At 65.8% G+C, this 17,322-nt stretch overlaps 1 protein-coding gene across 1 annotated transcript; it reads right to left on the reverse strand.

Annotated features, from left to right (window-relative positions):
- Positions 1–46: 46 nt before the first annotated feature.
- On the reverse strand, positions 47–12,869 carry SEPTIN4 (septin 4). Its single transcript, XM_064394727.1, has 12 exons — positions 12,519–12,869; positions 7,628–7,927; positions 7,312–7,405; positions 7,112–7,198; positions 6,209–6,332; positions 5,778–5,912; positions 5,581–5,698; positions 5,160–5,261; positions 4,706–4,802; positions 4,433–4,595; positions 2,075–2,174; positions 47–1,808 (listed from the first exon to the last, which is right to left on the reverse strand). The coding sequence occupies exons 1-12, from the start codon at positions 12,852–12,854 to the stop codon at positions 1,749–1,751; spliced, it is 1,716 nt and encodes a 571-aa protein (XP_064250797.1). The 5' UTR covers positions 12,855–12,869; the 3' UTR covers positions 47–1,748.
- Positions 12,870–17,322: the final 4,453 nt, after the last annotated feature.

The following is a 17,322-nucleotide window of genomic DNA, read 5'->3' on the forward strand; positions in this document are numbered from 1 at the left end:
ATGGGGTGCCCCCATTCGGTGGAAGCCACAAGGGGTTGCAGACAAGCCAGGTCAGCCGTATTTATTGAGAACGGTTGTGGAGGGATAAAAATATTTCCACTACTCTATAAGAATTTATAAACCTATACTCTCTGATCCGTTAATAAACGCCTCTAGGACCGTCATGCCAGGGGAGGGACTTCTGTAAGAAAATAGCGAGATTAAAAAAAGGAAAGCACTAAATATTCCCTGCAGGGCCCTGCCCGGGGGGGCCCTGCCCACGGGGGCCACGGGACCCCCGCTGGCACGGGGACACGGGGGGCACAGGCTGGGTGCTGCCCGGGCACCCTGCAGCCCTGACCCCGGCCGGGCACAGCCCCTGCCAGCCACGCCCCAGCTCGGGGCCCTGATGGGGACAGGACATCCCCACGGCAGCCAGCTCCCACAGCTCCCACTGCTCCCAGTCCTGCCTGCATCCTCACCATACCCTGCGGGCTTTCCCAGGCCCAGGAGGGGTTTGGATCCATCTCCCCAGGGATGCTGCGAGAGGCGGCCCTGGGGACACACAGTGGGGCTCTGCAGGAAGCAACAAAGCTGGGGACATCCCTGGGGACACAGGGACACTACACAGAGCCCTGCAGGGTGGTGACATGGCTGGGGACATCCCAGGGGCACACACAGATGCAACACAGCTCTGTGGGAAAGCAACACAGATGGGGACAGTCTGAGCAGGGGGGAGAAGCTGCAGTGCTCTGTAGGGCAGCAAAACCAAGTGGGACACGGTGGGGAACATGGGGACAACCGTGGGGGCCATGGGGACACGCAGCAGCGCTTCGCTGGGAAGCAGCACAGATGGGTACATCCTTGGAGAATACACGGGGCTGCTGTGCCAAGAAGCAGCAGGGACAAGGACATCTTGGGCACACAGGACACCACAGAAAAGCAAGTGGCAGCAGGGGCTGAAATTCCAGCCAGGGCCGGTGCTGTTGCCATGGGGTGAGAGGTGCCACGGGCAAAGGACACTCATTATTGCTTTACAGGGCCAACATCACGGCAGGCTGGGGTGCCCAGCCTCTGATTTGGGGTTCAAGGGATTTTCCCTGGCAACACTGATTCCCCAGTGCTCCTTGTGCCACAGCCCTGCTGTCACTCAGTGGGGACAGGGTAAGGACACAGGGCTGGACACTGACAAGCTTCTGTCCCCCTGCACTGGTGCTGGCATGAAGCAGGATGGTGGCTGTCCCTTGGCTGTCCATCCCCTCTGTCCCCTGTGGTTCCCAGGAGCTGCTGTCCCTCCATGCCAGCCAAGGGCAGGGGAACAGCCCCGTCCCCCACAGCAGCTGGGGCCTTTGGGGGGCTGGCAGCAGTGCCCCCCTTTCCTCTTCCCTTAAGCCAGGGCCAAGCTGAGCATAAAGGCTGTAAGCAGGGAGCCCAGGGTGACACGGGGACAAGGGACACACTGTGGGGACCAAGCTGGCCAGGGCCCTCCCCAGAGCTGTGGAGGAATGGGAAACCAAAGCTTGGGGGACCAAGCTGTCCCCAGTGAGTGGAGAGGAGCGGGGCAGGAGAGGCCCTGTCCCTCGCTGTGCCCTGGTGTCCCCTCGCTGTGCCCTGGTCCCCGCGGGCGCTGGGTGGTTGCATAAGGCGATGCCGCAGCTTAAGGTGGTGGGTGGGTGTCGGTACCGAGTCTGGCAGCGGGGCCGGGCAGGTGGAGCGCGATGTAAACATTTCTGATCGGGGCCAGGAGGGGGAGGAGGAGGAGGGACGGGCTAGTGCGAGTCCTTCATCTGCTTCTGGATCTTCTGGAGCATCTCCTGCATCCGCCGCAGCTGGAAGGGAGCAGAGCCGGGATCGTGGATGGTGCCGAGCCCCAGCCACGCAGCTCCCATGCAAATGGGGCTCGGGCTGAGCATCCCAGACAAACAGGGATTGGCAGCAGCTAGGGATGGGGAACCTGGATGCACCCCCAGACCCTGCTGGTTGGAGTAGCAGCCACCGGGATGCTGCAGGAAGGGTGGCTCCCAGTGGCTGTGCCATCGCCGGGGCAGGAGGGAGCGGGGATGGGGGTCTGGGGCTCAGCCCGCCCCACACTCACCTCCTCATCCTTCTCCCGGATGAGCTTCTCCGTCTCCACGTCCGGCACTGGGGGGATCACGGGGATGGGGAAGTCTGTCCCGCTCTCCCGGGTCAGCTTGCTGTGGGCAGAGAGAGGAGGTGAGGGTGCTGCCCCAGCCCCCCAGGGACATTCCCCCGCGGAGCCCCTGCATGTCCCCAGCAGCCCTGCACAGCCCTGGGCCCATGGCCACCATCAGAGTGGTTTTTTCCAAGCAAGGGAGATGTGAGTGGCCCCAGGCAGCCCCCAAATCTCAGCACCCCCAACCTGCCATACACCAGCTAAGGGGGGACCCAGAGACTTCCTCCACACCCTCCCATTTTGGGGAGAATCCCACTGGGGCTGGCCTCTCCGTGGGCAGGATTTTCCCTGCAGCTTCAAATCATCAAAACCTCGGCATCTCCCCTCTGTCCCCTGGTCTCAGGATGGGCTCTCCAGGCACTCGACAGCCCCAGGGATGCCCCACACCCTTTTCCCGAGCCTCTGCTCCCATTCAAGCCCATTCCTGCCGGAGGGAGCCGCGAGCATCCCCCAGCCGATGGCTTCCCCATGGCCCCGGGAGGGACCGGCCCTCCCCCGTCCCTGTGGATGCCACGTGCCACCCCAGCGGGTGACAAGGCCGGGACACCAACAGCGGCTGTCAGTGTCACGCGTGCTGCCACGTGCCACCGCCACACGCCGCGGCCCCTGCGGGCAAAGGGGCGATGGGCACGGCTGGGGCACGGGCGGGACGGGCCGGCCCTGTCCCGGGGAGAACGGGCCATCCCTGTCCCGGGCAGGAGGGGCCATCCCTGTCCCGGGCAGGAGGGGCCATCCCTGTCCCGGGGAGAACGGGCCATCCCTGTCCCGGGCAGGAGGGGCCATCCCTGTCCCGGGCAGGAGGGGCCATCCCTGTCCCGGGGAGAACGGGCCATCCCTGTCCCGGGCAGGAGGGGCCATCCCTGTCCCGGGCAGGAGGGGCCATCCCTGTCCCGGGGAGAACGGGCCATCCCTGTCCCGGGGGTCCCGCTGTGCCGGGCTGGGCCAGCGCCAGGGCCGGGGTTTGGCCGCCTCGGGAGCGCTTTGGAAGGCACTGCCGTTGTCTCGGCTCTGGCCGTGGGGAGCCCCTGACAGCCCTGGCAGCGACACGGAGCTGCAGCCGAACAGCACAATGTGTTGAGCAGCAAAAGCTCTCAGCACCCCAAAATCACATCCCTGGGAGGGCAGCACGATGGGGGCTCAGTGCCACCAAACAGTGACACATCCCCCAAAGCTGGGTGAGCCGGGGTGACACCACCAGCACACAGCGTCCTTTGGCACCCCAAGGGCAGCTTGTGTGGGACAAGAGTGGGTGGCCACAGAGCCACAGGGGATGGCCACAGGGCTGGCTCACCCCGAGGGCAGCTGCCTGGGCTTGCTCGGGCACAGAAGGACCAAGACAGCGTTGGGTACCAACAAGCACTTTTATAGAGGGGCCAGGGGGTGGCAGGGCGAGCAGGGCGAGGCCCAGCACGGGCCCGGCCGGTCCCGGCTCAGTCGGCAGAGCTGTCCCCGCAGCACAGCCTCAGCACGGAGGGGTGGCTCCTGCCCGGGGCACACAGGGAGAGACACTTAGAGGTGCCTATAGCCACTGCCAGCCCCCCACAGCACGGCTCCAGTGCCCCGGGACCCACAGAGCCCCCACTTGCCCCCACACTGCTCTGACCCCCGGCTGGAGGGTCCCAGCAGGGGCCCTGCTTGTGGGGGCTCCCTCAGCACCTCGGGGTGGCTAAAGTGGATGTGGGTGCCGTGAATTCGGCTGATCCAGGAGCAGAGCCCCAGCACCTGCTTTTGTTGGGCTCCTGCTCTGGTGCCTGCAAGGATGCAGGGGCCCCCTTCCTGTTGGAGCATCCCCCCACAGCCAGCCCCAGGGGATGCAGGATCCCCCTCGGTGCTGAAGCATCCCCCGAGACACACCCAGCCCAGAGGGGACACACGGTTCCCCTTGCTGCCAGAGCACACCCTGGCCCCAGCCCCAACCCTGGGGGCACATGGGGTCCCCCTCACTGCTGGAACATGCCCCTTAAACCAGCCCCAGCTCTGGGGAGATGTAGGGCCCCCTGACTACCAGAGCATGCCCCCAGCCACCCCAGGGTCACAGCGGTGGAATATCCCAGCTAAGAAAAACCCAGCCTCGGGGTTTGCAGGGCCCCCTCACTGCCTGAGCACCCCAGGCACTCCCAGACCAAGGAGGAACCCTTCACCTCACCGGGGCTCCCCAGCACGGCCCACGCACAGCCCTGACCTGTCGACACCGCCACTTGCAGTGGCTGGGGTCACCCCAAAGGGAGGAGCCCCCCGCCCGGCCCGGCCCGCCCGTACTTGCGGTTCCGCTCCTTGACCACCATGCGGGTCATGCTCTGGATGCACTGCGTGCGGTAGTTCTCGTAGTGCGTCTCCCGTGTCACATCCTTCAGGTCCTGCATGTGCGTCCTCACCAGCATCGTCCGCAGCTTCACGAAGTCGCAGTGGGACGGGTTCTCCACTGCGGGGGAGCAGGGTCAGGGGCACAGCCCGTCCCAGCCCGGGGCTGCAACGGGCGTGCCGTGTCCCTGTCCCCAAAGGCCGGGGCCGCCGGGGACGGCCCAGCGTTACCTTCCACGATGCCCCAGGGGTAGAGGCGCCCACGGACGCGCCGGCCCTTGGCCTCCACCACCGTGTTGCTGCCGATAACGGCGAAGGGGATGCTCTCCTGCAAGGGCGGGGGGATCAGCAGGGCCCTGCCATGACCCCCAGCTCCCAGGACCCGCATCCCTCCACACGCCCTTCTCAGCTGTGTCCAGCACCCATTTGCCAAGATATTCCAAAGGCCCGGCTGTGGAGAGCCCACTGGGACAGCAGAGGTCGTGGCATGGGTTTTCCCCACCAAGCTGCAGGTGTCACCCATGGGATCTTGGTGACACGTCTGGGTACTGAGATATGTGCCAGCCCCTCCATGCTGGAGAGCTTGCGTGGTCCCAAAGAGTCCTGCAGGTACCCCAGGGTGACGTGTCCTCCTGGACACAGGGCTCTGCTCCTCCAGTGACGGAGCTGGAAGAGCCAGACCCACCTTCAGTGCCTGGTCCTGCAGCTTGAACTCCTCATCCTCGTCCGAGTCGCACTCAGGGAATTGGTAGATGCGGATGCCGTAGTGGTCGATCTCCTCCCGGATCTGGAGGCAAACAGCTCCCTGACGGCAGGGCTCCGGCCTTGGGAAGGGTGTGGGAGGCACCACACAGGGCCAATGGCCCCCAAAAGCCATGTCCCACCAGACCAGATGTCATGGACACCCCCCAGTTCTTCCAACCCCTAGCTGAGCCCTGGGCAGATGTGTCCTTGGTGGCCATGGGGGCAACATGGTCTTCTACAGTGCTTCAAGCCTGGAAAATGCTCCAGGGCAAATTCCAGGCAGGAGATGGATGGAGACCCCAGGGCACCCCCATGCCCAGGGCCCTGCTGGGACAGCTCCCAGCTGGCCCACCTCCCCTCACCTTGTTCTTCATGCGCTCCACCTCGGCGGGGGTCAGGGTGTCAGCCTTGGCCAGCACGGGCACGATGTTCACGCGCTGGTGCAGAGCTCTCATGAACTCCACGTCCAGGGGCCGGAGCCTGCGGGGGGAGCCTGGTGAGCTCCGTCCCACCGAGCCCCTGCCCCACCCCCTGGCAGTGCGGGCAGGGCTGCCCGTACCCGTGGCCAAAGGGCGAGATGAAGTAGATACAGCAGTGCACTCGGTTGTCCTGGATGTTTTTCCGGTTGAGGCCACTTTCGTCACGGAAATACTGCTCAAACTGCTGGTCGATGTAGTCGGCCACTGGCTTCCAGCTGCAGGGACAGCGAGGTGACACCAAGTCCTCTGTGAGACCCCCTGCTCTCTGTGGACCCTCAGCTCAGTACCTCCATGGCTCAGCACCTAAGCCCAGTGAACCAAGGGCATCCCACCCACCATGGGGTGTCTGCCCTGGGGAGACCCCCACCCCGTGGCACTCACCATCCCACCCACCCTGGGCACAGTCCCCACCCCATGGCACTCACCATCCCACCCACCCTGGGCACAGTCCCCACCCGTGGCACCCACCATCCCACCCACCCTGGGAACAGTCCCCACCCGTGGCACTCACCACTCGGTGTTGTTGACGGCGTCCCCGAAGCCCGGCGTGTCCACGATGGTCAGGCGCAGCTTGACCCCCTTCTCCTCGATGTCCACCACGTGCTTGGTGATCTCCACCGTCTGCGTGATGCGCTCTGTGGGGAGGGACACATGTCACAAGGGGGGACACGAGGGAGGGTGGAGGTTACATGGGGACATGCTGCAACCCCCAAGTGTCAGCCCCACCCTGGGGGCTGGGTGACCCGGCTGGATCAGCCTGACACACGCCATGCTCCAGGCCAGGAGAGGATGCTCCATGCTGCGGCCCCCACATCCCCATGGATGGGCACCCATCCCTTGGTGGCTGTGCCACTGCCACCCCAGGACCCCAGCTCAAGCAGCACAGGGGGCTGCTGGGGCTGGGCCTTGCTGCAGGACCCCGCAGCTCCAGACTGCACATGCCCCTTCACCCCAGGACCCTCCATGTCCCTGCATCCCCAAGGATGCTCCTGCTGCATTGTGTGTTTTGGCTTTCACTCCAAGCAGCGGAAACAAATCAAAGAAACTCCTTGAACTCCTGGGGATCTGGGCAAGTTTGGGCCATTTTAATTCAAAAACTGGCTGTAGATGAACTGGCACTGTGCCCCAGGCCCTGACTATCCCCAGCCTCCCAGAAAAGCTGCGGCTCCAGCCAATCCCCAACAAGCCAGGGCTTGTTTTTGCCGTGGAAATAAAGTCTCCATGGGGGTCCCCTTCTTGTCCAGGGGTGTCCCCACTGCTTCAGAGTGGTCCCCAGTGCCAGTGGGCAGCTGGCAACACAGCACATGTCGTGTCAGGGGCAGGGAGAGGGGCTGCAGCCCATAGGAGCATCTCTGGGCTCTGCACTGCCCCGGTCACCCAGGACACCCCTCTGGGCCATGACTGTCCCCCTGACCTTCGGCGTTGAGCAGCTTGCGGTCCCTGTACATGTCCGTCAGGAAGAGGCTGTTGACCAGGGTGGACTTGCCCAGGCCGGATTCCCCTGAGAAAGCAGCACAAAGATGAGGGGGGCAGCCAGGATCCCCCCCTCCCCAGCGCAGGGTGTTTGGGATGCAGAGTGGGGTCAGCACCCCCAGGCCAGCTGCACCCCCATACCTGCCACCATGAGGGTGAAGTCAAAGCCCTTCTTCACCGACTTGCGATGCACCTGGTTGGGCAGCGTGGCAAAGCCCACGTACTCCTTGTCATCCTGCAGAGGGACAGGGGATGTGGGACAGGGACGCTGCCAGCCCACCTCCTACCCTGGGAAGACCCCCTTCCCCCGGCGCACAAAGGGATTCCCAGGGCTGGAGTTCCAGGGGATGAGGCCATGCCTGCCCAAAGCCTTTGTGGTCACAGGATGGGAACATCCTCCATCCCGCAGCCCCTCACCCCACGTGTGTCCCCCCCTCCCCAGGGACACATCCTGCACCTCGGAGGAGTCGTAGGGGTCCAGCTGTCCCCAGGGGCTCCGCGGGCGGTTGGGGCTGGGGGGCGGGGGTGCGGCGATGTGCTGCTGGAAATCCGAGGGCCGGGAGCGGGAGAAAATCCTGGTGTCCCTCTCGTCACTGGCTTCGTCTGGGGGGACCCTGGCTACGCTGCCCAGGGGGTGGCCGGGCTCCCGCCGGCTCTCCGGGACCTCCACCTTCCGGGAGCTGTCAGCTGCTGGGCAATCCCGCAGGAACTGCGTCAGCTCAGCCTCGTCCGAGTCCTCCTTCAGGAAACGTTTTATCTGGGGACCAAAGGAGGAGGTGACACTGGTGGTGGCAGTGCCAGCCTGGTGTGGCACCCCCCAGCTCAGCCTCACAAGCCCCCAAACCGCAGCAGCCAGACACATGCAGCCTAAAGGTGGCAGGGATGGGAGGAGAGATGGGACACGGCCACCCCAGGGGACCAGCCACCACCCTGGGGACAGCCACGGGTACAGCCGTGGGGATGGCAGCGGGGACAGCCGTGGTCCCGTGCCCCTCGGGCGCTTACGACTTGCGGCGTAGCCAGCTCCTGGCACTCCGGGGGACAGAGGCAGGCACCTTCCCCCTGGGTACCCCGCCGATCCTCGGGGTCTTCTGGGGCAGCCAGGACACCCCCGCGCCCCACGGCCTGCCAGGAGGACAGGGAGAGGCCGGGAGGAGGCAGACACACCAAGAAGAGAGGAAGAGCGATTGGGGGCGGCAGGAGCGGGGCTGCAGCCGGGGAAGGCAGAGAGCGGGCAGGGGTCCCCTGGCGCCCCTGCCCCCCGCCCGCTGCCGTTCACGGGGTGCCAGCACAGGGGCCCCCGTTCCCGCAGTCCCGGGAGAAAGCCAGGGCAGGGGACCCGGCCCAGAGACATGACCAGGACCCCGACACCTCCTTCCCCTGGCTCTGCCCTGGAGCGGGGCGCGGGCAGCGGGCGGGGCTGGGGGGGACAGGCACAGCTGCCCCCGAGCTGCTGCCCCCGGGGTGGCGGGGCTGGGACGAGGGACGGGAACGCCGGGATCGGGATGGCTCCACATCCTGTTTACAAGCGCTGGCGGGAGGAGACGCGTTCCCAAGGGCACGTCCGGCAGCTGCTCCCGTGGGACCAAGCCCCGCTGCCAGCAGGCACCAACGTCCCCAAGATCCCAAGGCAACTGCCAGGCGACCCCAGCCCCAAACGAGAGGCACGCAGGGGCCGGGGGAGCCCGTGACCCCGCGGGCTCCGCGTTGGGGGATTGCCCCCCCGGACCGGGGCCTCGAGGCGAGACCCCTCCTTGGGGACACGTGTCCTCCCCTACGCCGTGTCCCCGCTCGCTGCCGGGGCGGGCAGCGGTGCCGGCGGCAAGGCGAGATGCGCGGAATTAGCGGGCTGGAAACAAGGTCACGGCGCTGCCCGGGCTGAGCGCTCGCACGCCTGGCCCCGCTCCCGCTGCCCCCGCGGCTACAGCGCGGGGACCACGGGGCCGGGCTGGGGGACAGCAGGTGGCCCCATGGCGGGGGCTGCGGGACCCCCACGCTCCCCTCTGCCCCGAGTGCTCGGTGGGTCTGTGTGACCGCAGCATCCTCTTCCTCCCTGCCCTTGACCTGGGGGGCCTCAGCGCCAGCCCCCAGCGCAGCCCGGCCGGGGACTCTCGGGGATGGGAGGTGATGCCACCACCAGCCCTGCTGCCGCTCCATCCCTCGGGGCTCCAGCCCTTGGGGGCTCGCCCTCGTCTCCCACCCCCGGCGAGGCCCATGACTTCGGCAGTGCCGCGGCACCGAGGTTCGCGCCGCAGCCTTGGGGTCCCGCAGCAAGTGCAGCCCCGGCAGGGCCGTCTCGGAACGGAGGATCAGCTGTGGCACCTTCCCGCAGAACCGGGGCGGTCCATGCCCCCCACCCCCTCTGCCCCCTCTCTCGCCCCGCCGGGGACGGGCGCTGCCCCCGTACCTCTTGCCCAGGCTGCAGCTCGGGGCAGGTGGCCATGGCACAGCCAGCGTCGCCCGTGGCCAGCAGAAGATGCCGAGTGGCACCGGCTGCGCCGAGGGCTGGGGAGCAGCATTAGCATAACTCCACCCTGGGCAGGCTCCGCGCCGGGCGGCACCCAGGAGCCAGAGTCGGCCCCTGCGAGGGGCACGGCAGGGGTGAGGGACCCCCGGGCAGAGCCAAACCCAGCTCCTGCCCGGCCGGGGAGGTTTCAAGGACCAGCCATCACTGGCCAAGGGAGGTCCTGGGTGGGGGCTGCAAGACCACCACCATCACCACCAGCAACACCAGCACCCCTGGGCTGAATGCACAGATTGGCTATAGCCCAGGAGGACACTCAGTCTTTGGAAACACCACTGTCCCAGGACAAAAATCCACTCATCCTGGGACAAAACTCCATCCATCCCGGGATGAAATTCGTCTCCATCCCAGTCCACTCCCACTGCCCACCTGGAGCATTCCCCAGCAGGGCTGCACAGCCTATTTGAGGTCAGAAACACAGTTTTCCCACACTTTTGCACCTGATACTTAAAGCTTCCCCACGTGGCTTTAAGCTCTTGCTCGAGCTGGGCCTGGCTGGGAAGGACCCAGCCCTGGCCTGGGAGAAGCAGGGACGCTGCCCACCACAGGGATCTCGGGCAGGAGCTCCAGCATTCCTGCCTCGGCTTTCCCGGCTCATCCCTGGGAGGCGAAGGGTTAACGGTGCCCCAGGAGGAGCCGTGGGTGGCAGTCAGGGTTCCCCAGCTGTCACTTCGGGGTCACCAGGGATGGTGATTCACCTTGATGCGTGTCGAGATGCATCAGAGCAGCTCAGGCGCAATCCAGGGTCGCTCGGCCACTTTCCCGGCGTCCCAGCCTGCACTCCCGGCAGGAGCAGGGATTTACGGCAGCGAGAGCCCGGGGCTGTGTCGGTGCCCCCGTAAGCAGATTACACACGCGGCTGAGTGCAAGCCGGCCTCACACCCGGGCTGTCAGCGGCCCCGCAGCCCTGTCCCCGCCTGTCACTCTGCATCACACCGTCCCCGCGGTGACAGCCCGAGGGCTGCGGCGCGGGGGGACACGGAGGCAGCGGGCAAAGCCTGACCTAGGAGAGCCACCGGCTGCCCCGAGCATCGTTCCGCGGGTACCACATTCCCACGGGAGGTGTTTTCCCCGGCAAAGGAAGGGAACATCCCGGCGAGGTGCTGTCCCTACCGCCAGGCTGACAGGCGTTCCCAAGCCCTCTAAAGGTGACACCCAGAATGCCACCCGCGGCACGGCCACTGTGTCACTGTGGCTGAGTATCCCAGGCACAAACGCTGTCCCAAAGGCACGAACCCCGCGCAGGAGAAGCCCCCAGTGAAAGCCCAGTGCTGCCAGGACCAGGCCAGCTCACTCCCAGGGGGACAGGACTGGGCTGTGCCTGCCCGGCCCCGCCTCTGGATGCACGGGATGCTCCTGCCGCAGAATCAGGGTAGCCCCAGCTCTGCCATCCCACCCCTCAGCAGCATTCCAGATGGGAAACTGAGTCTCCCGGCAGCTCCAAGAGGAGCAGGGTGCTGGGCACCCCAAGGATTGGGGCAGGCTGTGGTGTGGGTCCCTGCTCTGGGTGAGCATAGGGGATGAGAGCCACCGCCCTTGGTGCAGCAGCTCCAGCCCCTCTCCCACAGTTTGAAGGGCTTGTGAGCACCTGAGTGGGGACGCCAGGATGGGACCATGGCTCCCTGTGAGCTGGGACATGACAGCAAGGCCTGTCCAGGCTGGAAACCAGGTGAGATCTCAGCACATGCGGCTGGGGCAAGATCTGACCCGCTCAGAGCCGGGAGCAGAGCCCAGAGTGGGTACCAGTGCTCATGCTGCCTCTGGGCCAGCTGGGAACTGCTTTGGGGACAGAGGGATGTGGCACTGGTGACGGGGGCACCGGCTCTGCCTCTGCGGGTCCTTCTGGAGCACCTCCAGCCCCAGCTCACCCCACGTGCACGGGGTGAGCCCAGCTGCCCCCGGTCCCCAGCTGTGGCTGCTGTCCCCTCCCGATGTTTCCGAGGCTGATGTGTGCATCCCACAGCCACGGTCTGGAGCCTGTCGGGAAGGCGCTCCGTTGCGACACGCTCCGCCAGCCTCTCTGGTTTCACTGCATCCAGCTCCGGAGGAATGTGCCGGGCTGGTTCCCACGGCGGCTGCCGGGGCAGCGCGGCCGCGGCGCTCCCCACCAAGGCCACTTGTCCCGGCAGCCACAAGCCGGTGCCACGCGAGCCACGGCCGCAACCCTCTGTCCTCACCCCCACCCTGGACACAGCCCGAGGTCCCCGCGGAGACGTGGCCGGGCCGGGCGGCTCCTGGGGACCTGCCGCCGCCGCGGAGCGAGGCAGAGAGGGAGATGCAGAACAAGCTGCCGCGGGCTGGGAATGCCAGCGGCGGCTCCGGACCTTGCCGGTGAGTACAGAGCCGGCTCCGTGCGTGTGACGGTCCCGGCCGAGGGCCCGGCCGGGCCGGCAGTGCCACCAGCGCCGCAGCCCGGGGACCTGCCAAGAGCTGGGAACCGATGCACGGCACGGAGCCGCACCAGAGCGGCTCCCGCTGCCCACGCACGGACACCCGTGGGAGGAGCGCAGGACGGGGCACACGCAGGTGACGCTCCCGAGCGCTGCCCTCCCGGATGCTCCGGTGAGGGGCTCGTGGCCCCCCCGCCTCCCCCGGGGCTGCCGCCCTCCGGGGCCGGCAGGTGCTGCCCCGCCGCCCGTGTATCCCCCGCGTTCCGCTGCGGCACCGGCGGCCCCGGTCCGCTCCGCCCCCGCGCACCGTCACCTTCACGGAGGGCAGCGGGCTGCGGGAGCGGGCCCGGGCTGCGGGAGCGGGCCCGTGTCACGGTGCGGGGCGCTGCGGGGCAGCCCGGGCCGGGCCGGTCCCACGTCCGCGCCGGCCTTACCATGGCTGCGGCGCCGGGCGCCGTCCGGGAGCGGCGGCTGCCGATGGGCACGGCCGGGCCCCGCCGCGGATTAGCAGAAATAGCAGCGGCGGGGGCGGGGGCGGCCCCGGGGCGGGGCGGGCGGGGGGGCGGGCGGGGCGGCCGCTCGGCATCACCGGCAGCGGCACCGGCACCGGCACCGGCTCCGGCACCGCGCACTGCGCGCGGGTACAGGCAGCGGCACCGGGACCGAGCAATGCGCACCGGGCACCAGGACCAGACACCGCACACCGGGCACTGGCACCACGCACTGGGTACCAGCACCGGGCACTGGGCATCAGCATCCAGCCTTGGCATTCGGCTCTGGCATCAATGCCTGGCACTGCCCTGGGCACTCGCTTTGGCACTGAGACTGGGCACCGGGCACCGGCTCTGGCAGCACTCACCGGGCACCGGGAGCTGCACAGTGGCACAGGGTGGTGGCACATGGCACCGAGCACAGGGCTCCAGCACCAGGAAGACACTGCATCAGGGAGAGGGTACCAGTACCAGGGACAGGGCACATGCACCAGGTGTAGGGCACCAGTACTGGGTGCTGGGCATTGGCAGGGCCCGGTGCAGGCAGTGGGTACAAGGCCCCAGTGCCAGTCAGTGGTGCAGGTGAAAGGGAATGGCCCCTGTGACAGTGAGTGACCTCCTGGCAGTGGCACCAGCACCGGGCATTGCCCTGCAGGTACCAGGTACTGTGCAGGAGGCACTGGGCTCCACACCAGCCACTGGCTCTTGGGAGCACTGGGTACCAGTTGGGGGGTGCTGGGTACTGGGAAAACACTCCAGCACTACACATTCCACAGCACCTGCTGGGTACCAGGGATTGGAGACTCCAATGGGCACGGGTCACCGAATCCCAGTCTCCCAGTGTTCCCTCTTGCAAAATCCCAGCCTGCCTTCCCCTCCCGGAGCCCTTCCCGGGGCTGCTGCTGAGCCATCCTACCCCTGCCCGGTGGGCTGGCAAAAGGACCCAGACCCTCGGCTGGCTGTGCCCCTCTCCCCATCCCCACCCCATCTCACTTCAGGGATGGATGGCAGCACCTTCCGGGGATGCCCCGGCCCCGAGCCCATGTGAGTGGCAGTGGCACGCGGCTGTGTCCCGTGTCCCTGAGGGCAGGGAGGATGCTGGCACCGCGGGCGGGGTTGCCCGGGGCGCTCGTGTTCCGGCCGTGAAAGGGGCCGGGGGAGCCTTGGCCGTGGTGGCTGCTCCCCGTGGCGAGAGGCTGGCAGAGCTCAGCCCTCCCCAAATTTCAGTCTCCTGGCCCAGCTGCTCCTCAGAACTGCCCTTATCCCACTTCAAACTCACTCCAAGCCAGGGAGCTGGCGAGGTCACATGCATTCCCAGCACATCCCTCTCGTGGGCTTCTCCTCAGTTGCCTCAGTTTCCTTGCCCGTGAAAAAAGCCAGTGGTGATTCCCCATGAGGAGAAGACGAATCCAGCCCCAGTCATGCTCTGACCAAAGCTGTGTGACTCCACAGGGACTATCTCAGCCTTGTCCCCAACCTTGTCACTGCCTGGAATCTCTTTCCCTTAGATATTATAGATCCAGGCTGTGTCCAGATGGTTCTACATTCCCTTTATTCCCATAAACAACCATCACAGGCTCAACACAGCCTCAGAGAGCACCGGTGGCCACCTCAATCCTGTATTCGGGTGGTCCAGGCAGGGATCCTTCTCTCCTGGCACCTCATCTTGGCCGGCTGGGGGGTCCAGGCAGGGGGCAGGTAGGGGCAGGCAGGGGCAGGCAGGTGAGGATGGTTGTTTACAGCCCTAATCCCCACAGCCAGCGCTTTCCTCCAGGATTACCGGGGATTAGGGGCTTGGGGGCTCCAGGAGCTCAGCCTGGGCTCTCCCTGCCCTTCAAGGAGCAGCGGGGGTGGGAGGGCACTGCGGGGTGAGCCGGCCGATCTCAGGCCGGCACTGCGAGGATGAGCTCGGAGCTGTCAGCCTGGCCGGGGACACAGCCCGGCGCAGCCACCCGCCTGCCACCGCCTCGCTCTGGTAGCCCAGTGCCCATCGAGGCCGGGGAGCTGCAACCTGGGCTTTACACGGAGCATTAAAAGCTGAAGGGATCAGCTGCGGGGCAGGAGGGGACACGGGCTGCACCTCCCTGTCTGCGAGGTGACGCCAAGGGGAGAGATGGTGATGCCCAGGGAGGGTGGCGCAGCTGGAGCAGTCCCCAGGGCCCCCGAGGCACCCCGGGGTCCCTCGGGCCGGCAGCAGCAGCGATCCAATGGCCCGGCCTGGCTGGGAAGCCTCCACTCGCTACCGGGGCCCGGAGCTCTATAATTACCATGGGAGGCTGAGTTATTTTGGGAAGCGGCTTTGCTGCTGCCAAAGCTTTTATTCCTCCAAACCAAAACAAGATGGAAAGAGCCCAGCCCAGGATGCTGCATCCGGCGGGCGTGGGGAGCTTAACCTCCTCGCTGCCTGCACCGGGGCTGCTGGCTGCCCCTGCCCGTGCTGAGACAGCGCCAGGGGCTGGGGCTGCCCGGGAGGGCTCACAGGAGGGTCGGGGGGCAAGATTTGGGGTCACAGAGACCACAGGGTGTCAGCCAGGCATGGGATGGGGCTGGGTCAGTCCCGTCCTCGTCTGCAGGCACATCCAGAGGCCACATGTTCGGATGCTTCCCTGCATCTGCCGTGAGAACGTCTATTTTTAGCTCTCCCTTACAACGGGTCCATCTGGGGGCCTTCCCAGCCCGGTGGCTGGGCCGAGGAATGCCATGTGCAGGAGTGGAGCACCTCACTGCAGTGACACATCCCAAGGGACAAAGCCCCAAGGGTCCACTCCCAAAGCCACCAAGCACAGGCAGAAATTCTGCTCTCCCCTCTCCAAAGCAGCCAAACAGACTCCAATCTGGGAATAAACTCATTTATTCACACTGTGGAAAGGATAAGCCACATCAGGCACCCTACAGTGCTCCCCAAGATCTGCTCCAGCACAGGGATGAGCTGGGCTGGGTGGGTCTGTGCTCAGAGTGGACCCTGAAAACCTGGGATGTAGCTCCTGCCTTTTGGCCTCATCCCAGAAGGGCTGCCCATGCCTGGACTGCTCCCTGTGCTTGAGTCTAATAGGGCAGCCAATAGCCCCCAAACCCACAGTCTGGGGTCTCTCAGACCCAAAACCCACATGCAGGGTCCCACAGCTCCCCAAACCCACAGTCTGGGGTCTCCCAAACCCAAAACCCACATGCCAGGGTCCCACAGCTCCCCAAACCCACATACCAGGGTCTCCCCATCCTTGGGCTGTCTCTGCAGAGAGCTCCTGCTCAGAGCAGGGGGTCCTGGGGGTTCTAAGGGTCCACATTCCCCAAGTCTGGGCATGCCAGTCCCTTGGAGGGGTTTGGACATGGGATGAGCCCTATAGGATGTGTCACAGCAGTGGGGAAGGTGCCACAGCCATCCAAACCCACGAGCCCATGTGTCCCACCCAAGCCCTGCCCACACAAGGCCCCTTCCCTCCTTGGACTGAACCTTCCCACAGCTCATCACATGTCACCAGCTCCCAAATCCCTCCCAAAGGACTCATCAGTCCATGCTGCCCATCCCCGGTCCTGCCTGGGGACCTGGTGGCACTGGGGAATCCCAGAGCCCATCACTCACCTCCCCTGCGGAGCCCAGTGCGAAGGGGCTGTGCTGGAGCGGGGGAAGGATGGCACTGGGGCTGAGGAGAAGCCATTCTTCCCACCAGAAGCAGCTGAGGCTTTCAGGCACCCCCAGCAGTCCCCTCCCAGGTGCCTGTGTCCCCGTGGGTCAGGGATGGGCCCCAGTGCCCCAGCTGGCAGAGAGGGGCAGGATGGCAGAACCGCATTCCCAGGGCTGTGTTTATAAATGCCACACTTATGTGGACCTCACCAAAACTGCTGGCAAATGAGGTGGAAACTGTTTCCCACGGGATTTTCTTGTCTGGGTTTGGCCAGCCTCACCTGTCAGGGACCAGAGGACACCAGAGGGGGGACAGGAGCTGCAGTGACAGCCCTTCTTCCCATCCCCATATCTCACAACCCGCTCCAGCCACGGGGGAAATTGAGGCAGACAGGTACTGACCCCCCACCATTGGCCTCAGAGCTCCACCAGGGTTTTGGGCATCCGGATGTTTCCCATGGAGCCACCAGGTCCCGGTGACATGTGTGACCAAGGAGGTGGCTTCTATCCCAGCCCAGGTTGCCGAGGGCAGGTGTGACAGTGACACCAAGTTATGGAGGGAGGGCTCAGGCTGCTCCAGTCACACAAATCCCCTGTCCCTGAGCCAGAGGGAGGGATCCTGTGCCCAGGGGACAGAGGCGGCTCTGGGGGCAGGGTCAGCCGTGACAGACACCCTGCAGAGCCACAAGCCAGATGCAGGATGGGAGATCAGAGGGGTGGAGGACAGGAACGATCCCAGGATGTCTTTAGTCCAGCCTCTGGCTGAGGTGGAAAGGGCTCCAGAGTATCCCAGAGGCATTGCTTGCTGGAAAATCCTCATGTGGGGGTAAATCTTGCTGTGGCCAGGGATGGGGACCAGACCCCATGTCCCCAGGAACCCCATCTGGACCCCTGAGACCCTCCTCCAGCTCCACACATCCCTGTGCAGCTGAGTGCCTTGGTGGGATCCCAGGAATCCTTTTCCACCTCCACACATCTCTGTGCAGCTGGGTGTCCTGACTGGTCCCAGCACCTCTTCTCCTTGCACATCTCAAGCCTCATGAGGACTCTCTGCCCGTTCCCCCTGTCACAAGATGTCCCCCGAGAGGGTTCCCGCAGCACCACTGCCCACCTTGCCAGGATTCC

Source organism: Passer domesticus, chromosome 19 (assembly GCF_036417665.1).
Source record: "Passer domesticus isolate bPasDom1 chromosome 19, bPasDom1.hap1, whole genome shotgun sequence".
NCBI lineage: Eukaryota > Metazoa > Chordata > Aves > Passeriformes > Passeridae > Passer > Passer domesticus.

Coding starts and splice junctions, on each gene's coding strand:
- SEPTIN4 (XM_064394727.1), bottom strand. CDS start 12,854: ATGCCAAGGCTGGATGCTGATGCCCAGTGCCCGGTGCTGGTACCCAGT. Junction 7,199..7,311: donor CTTCACCCTCATGGTGGCAG/GTATGGGGGTGC, acceptor CTGCTTTCTCAG/GGGAATCCGGCCTGGGCAAG. Junction 5,262..5,580: donor TGGAGCGCATGAAGAACAAG/GTGAGGGGAGGT, acceptor GTTTGCCTCCAG/ATCCGGGAGGAGATCGACCA.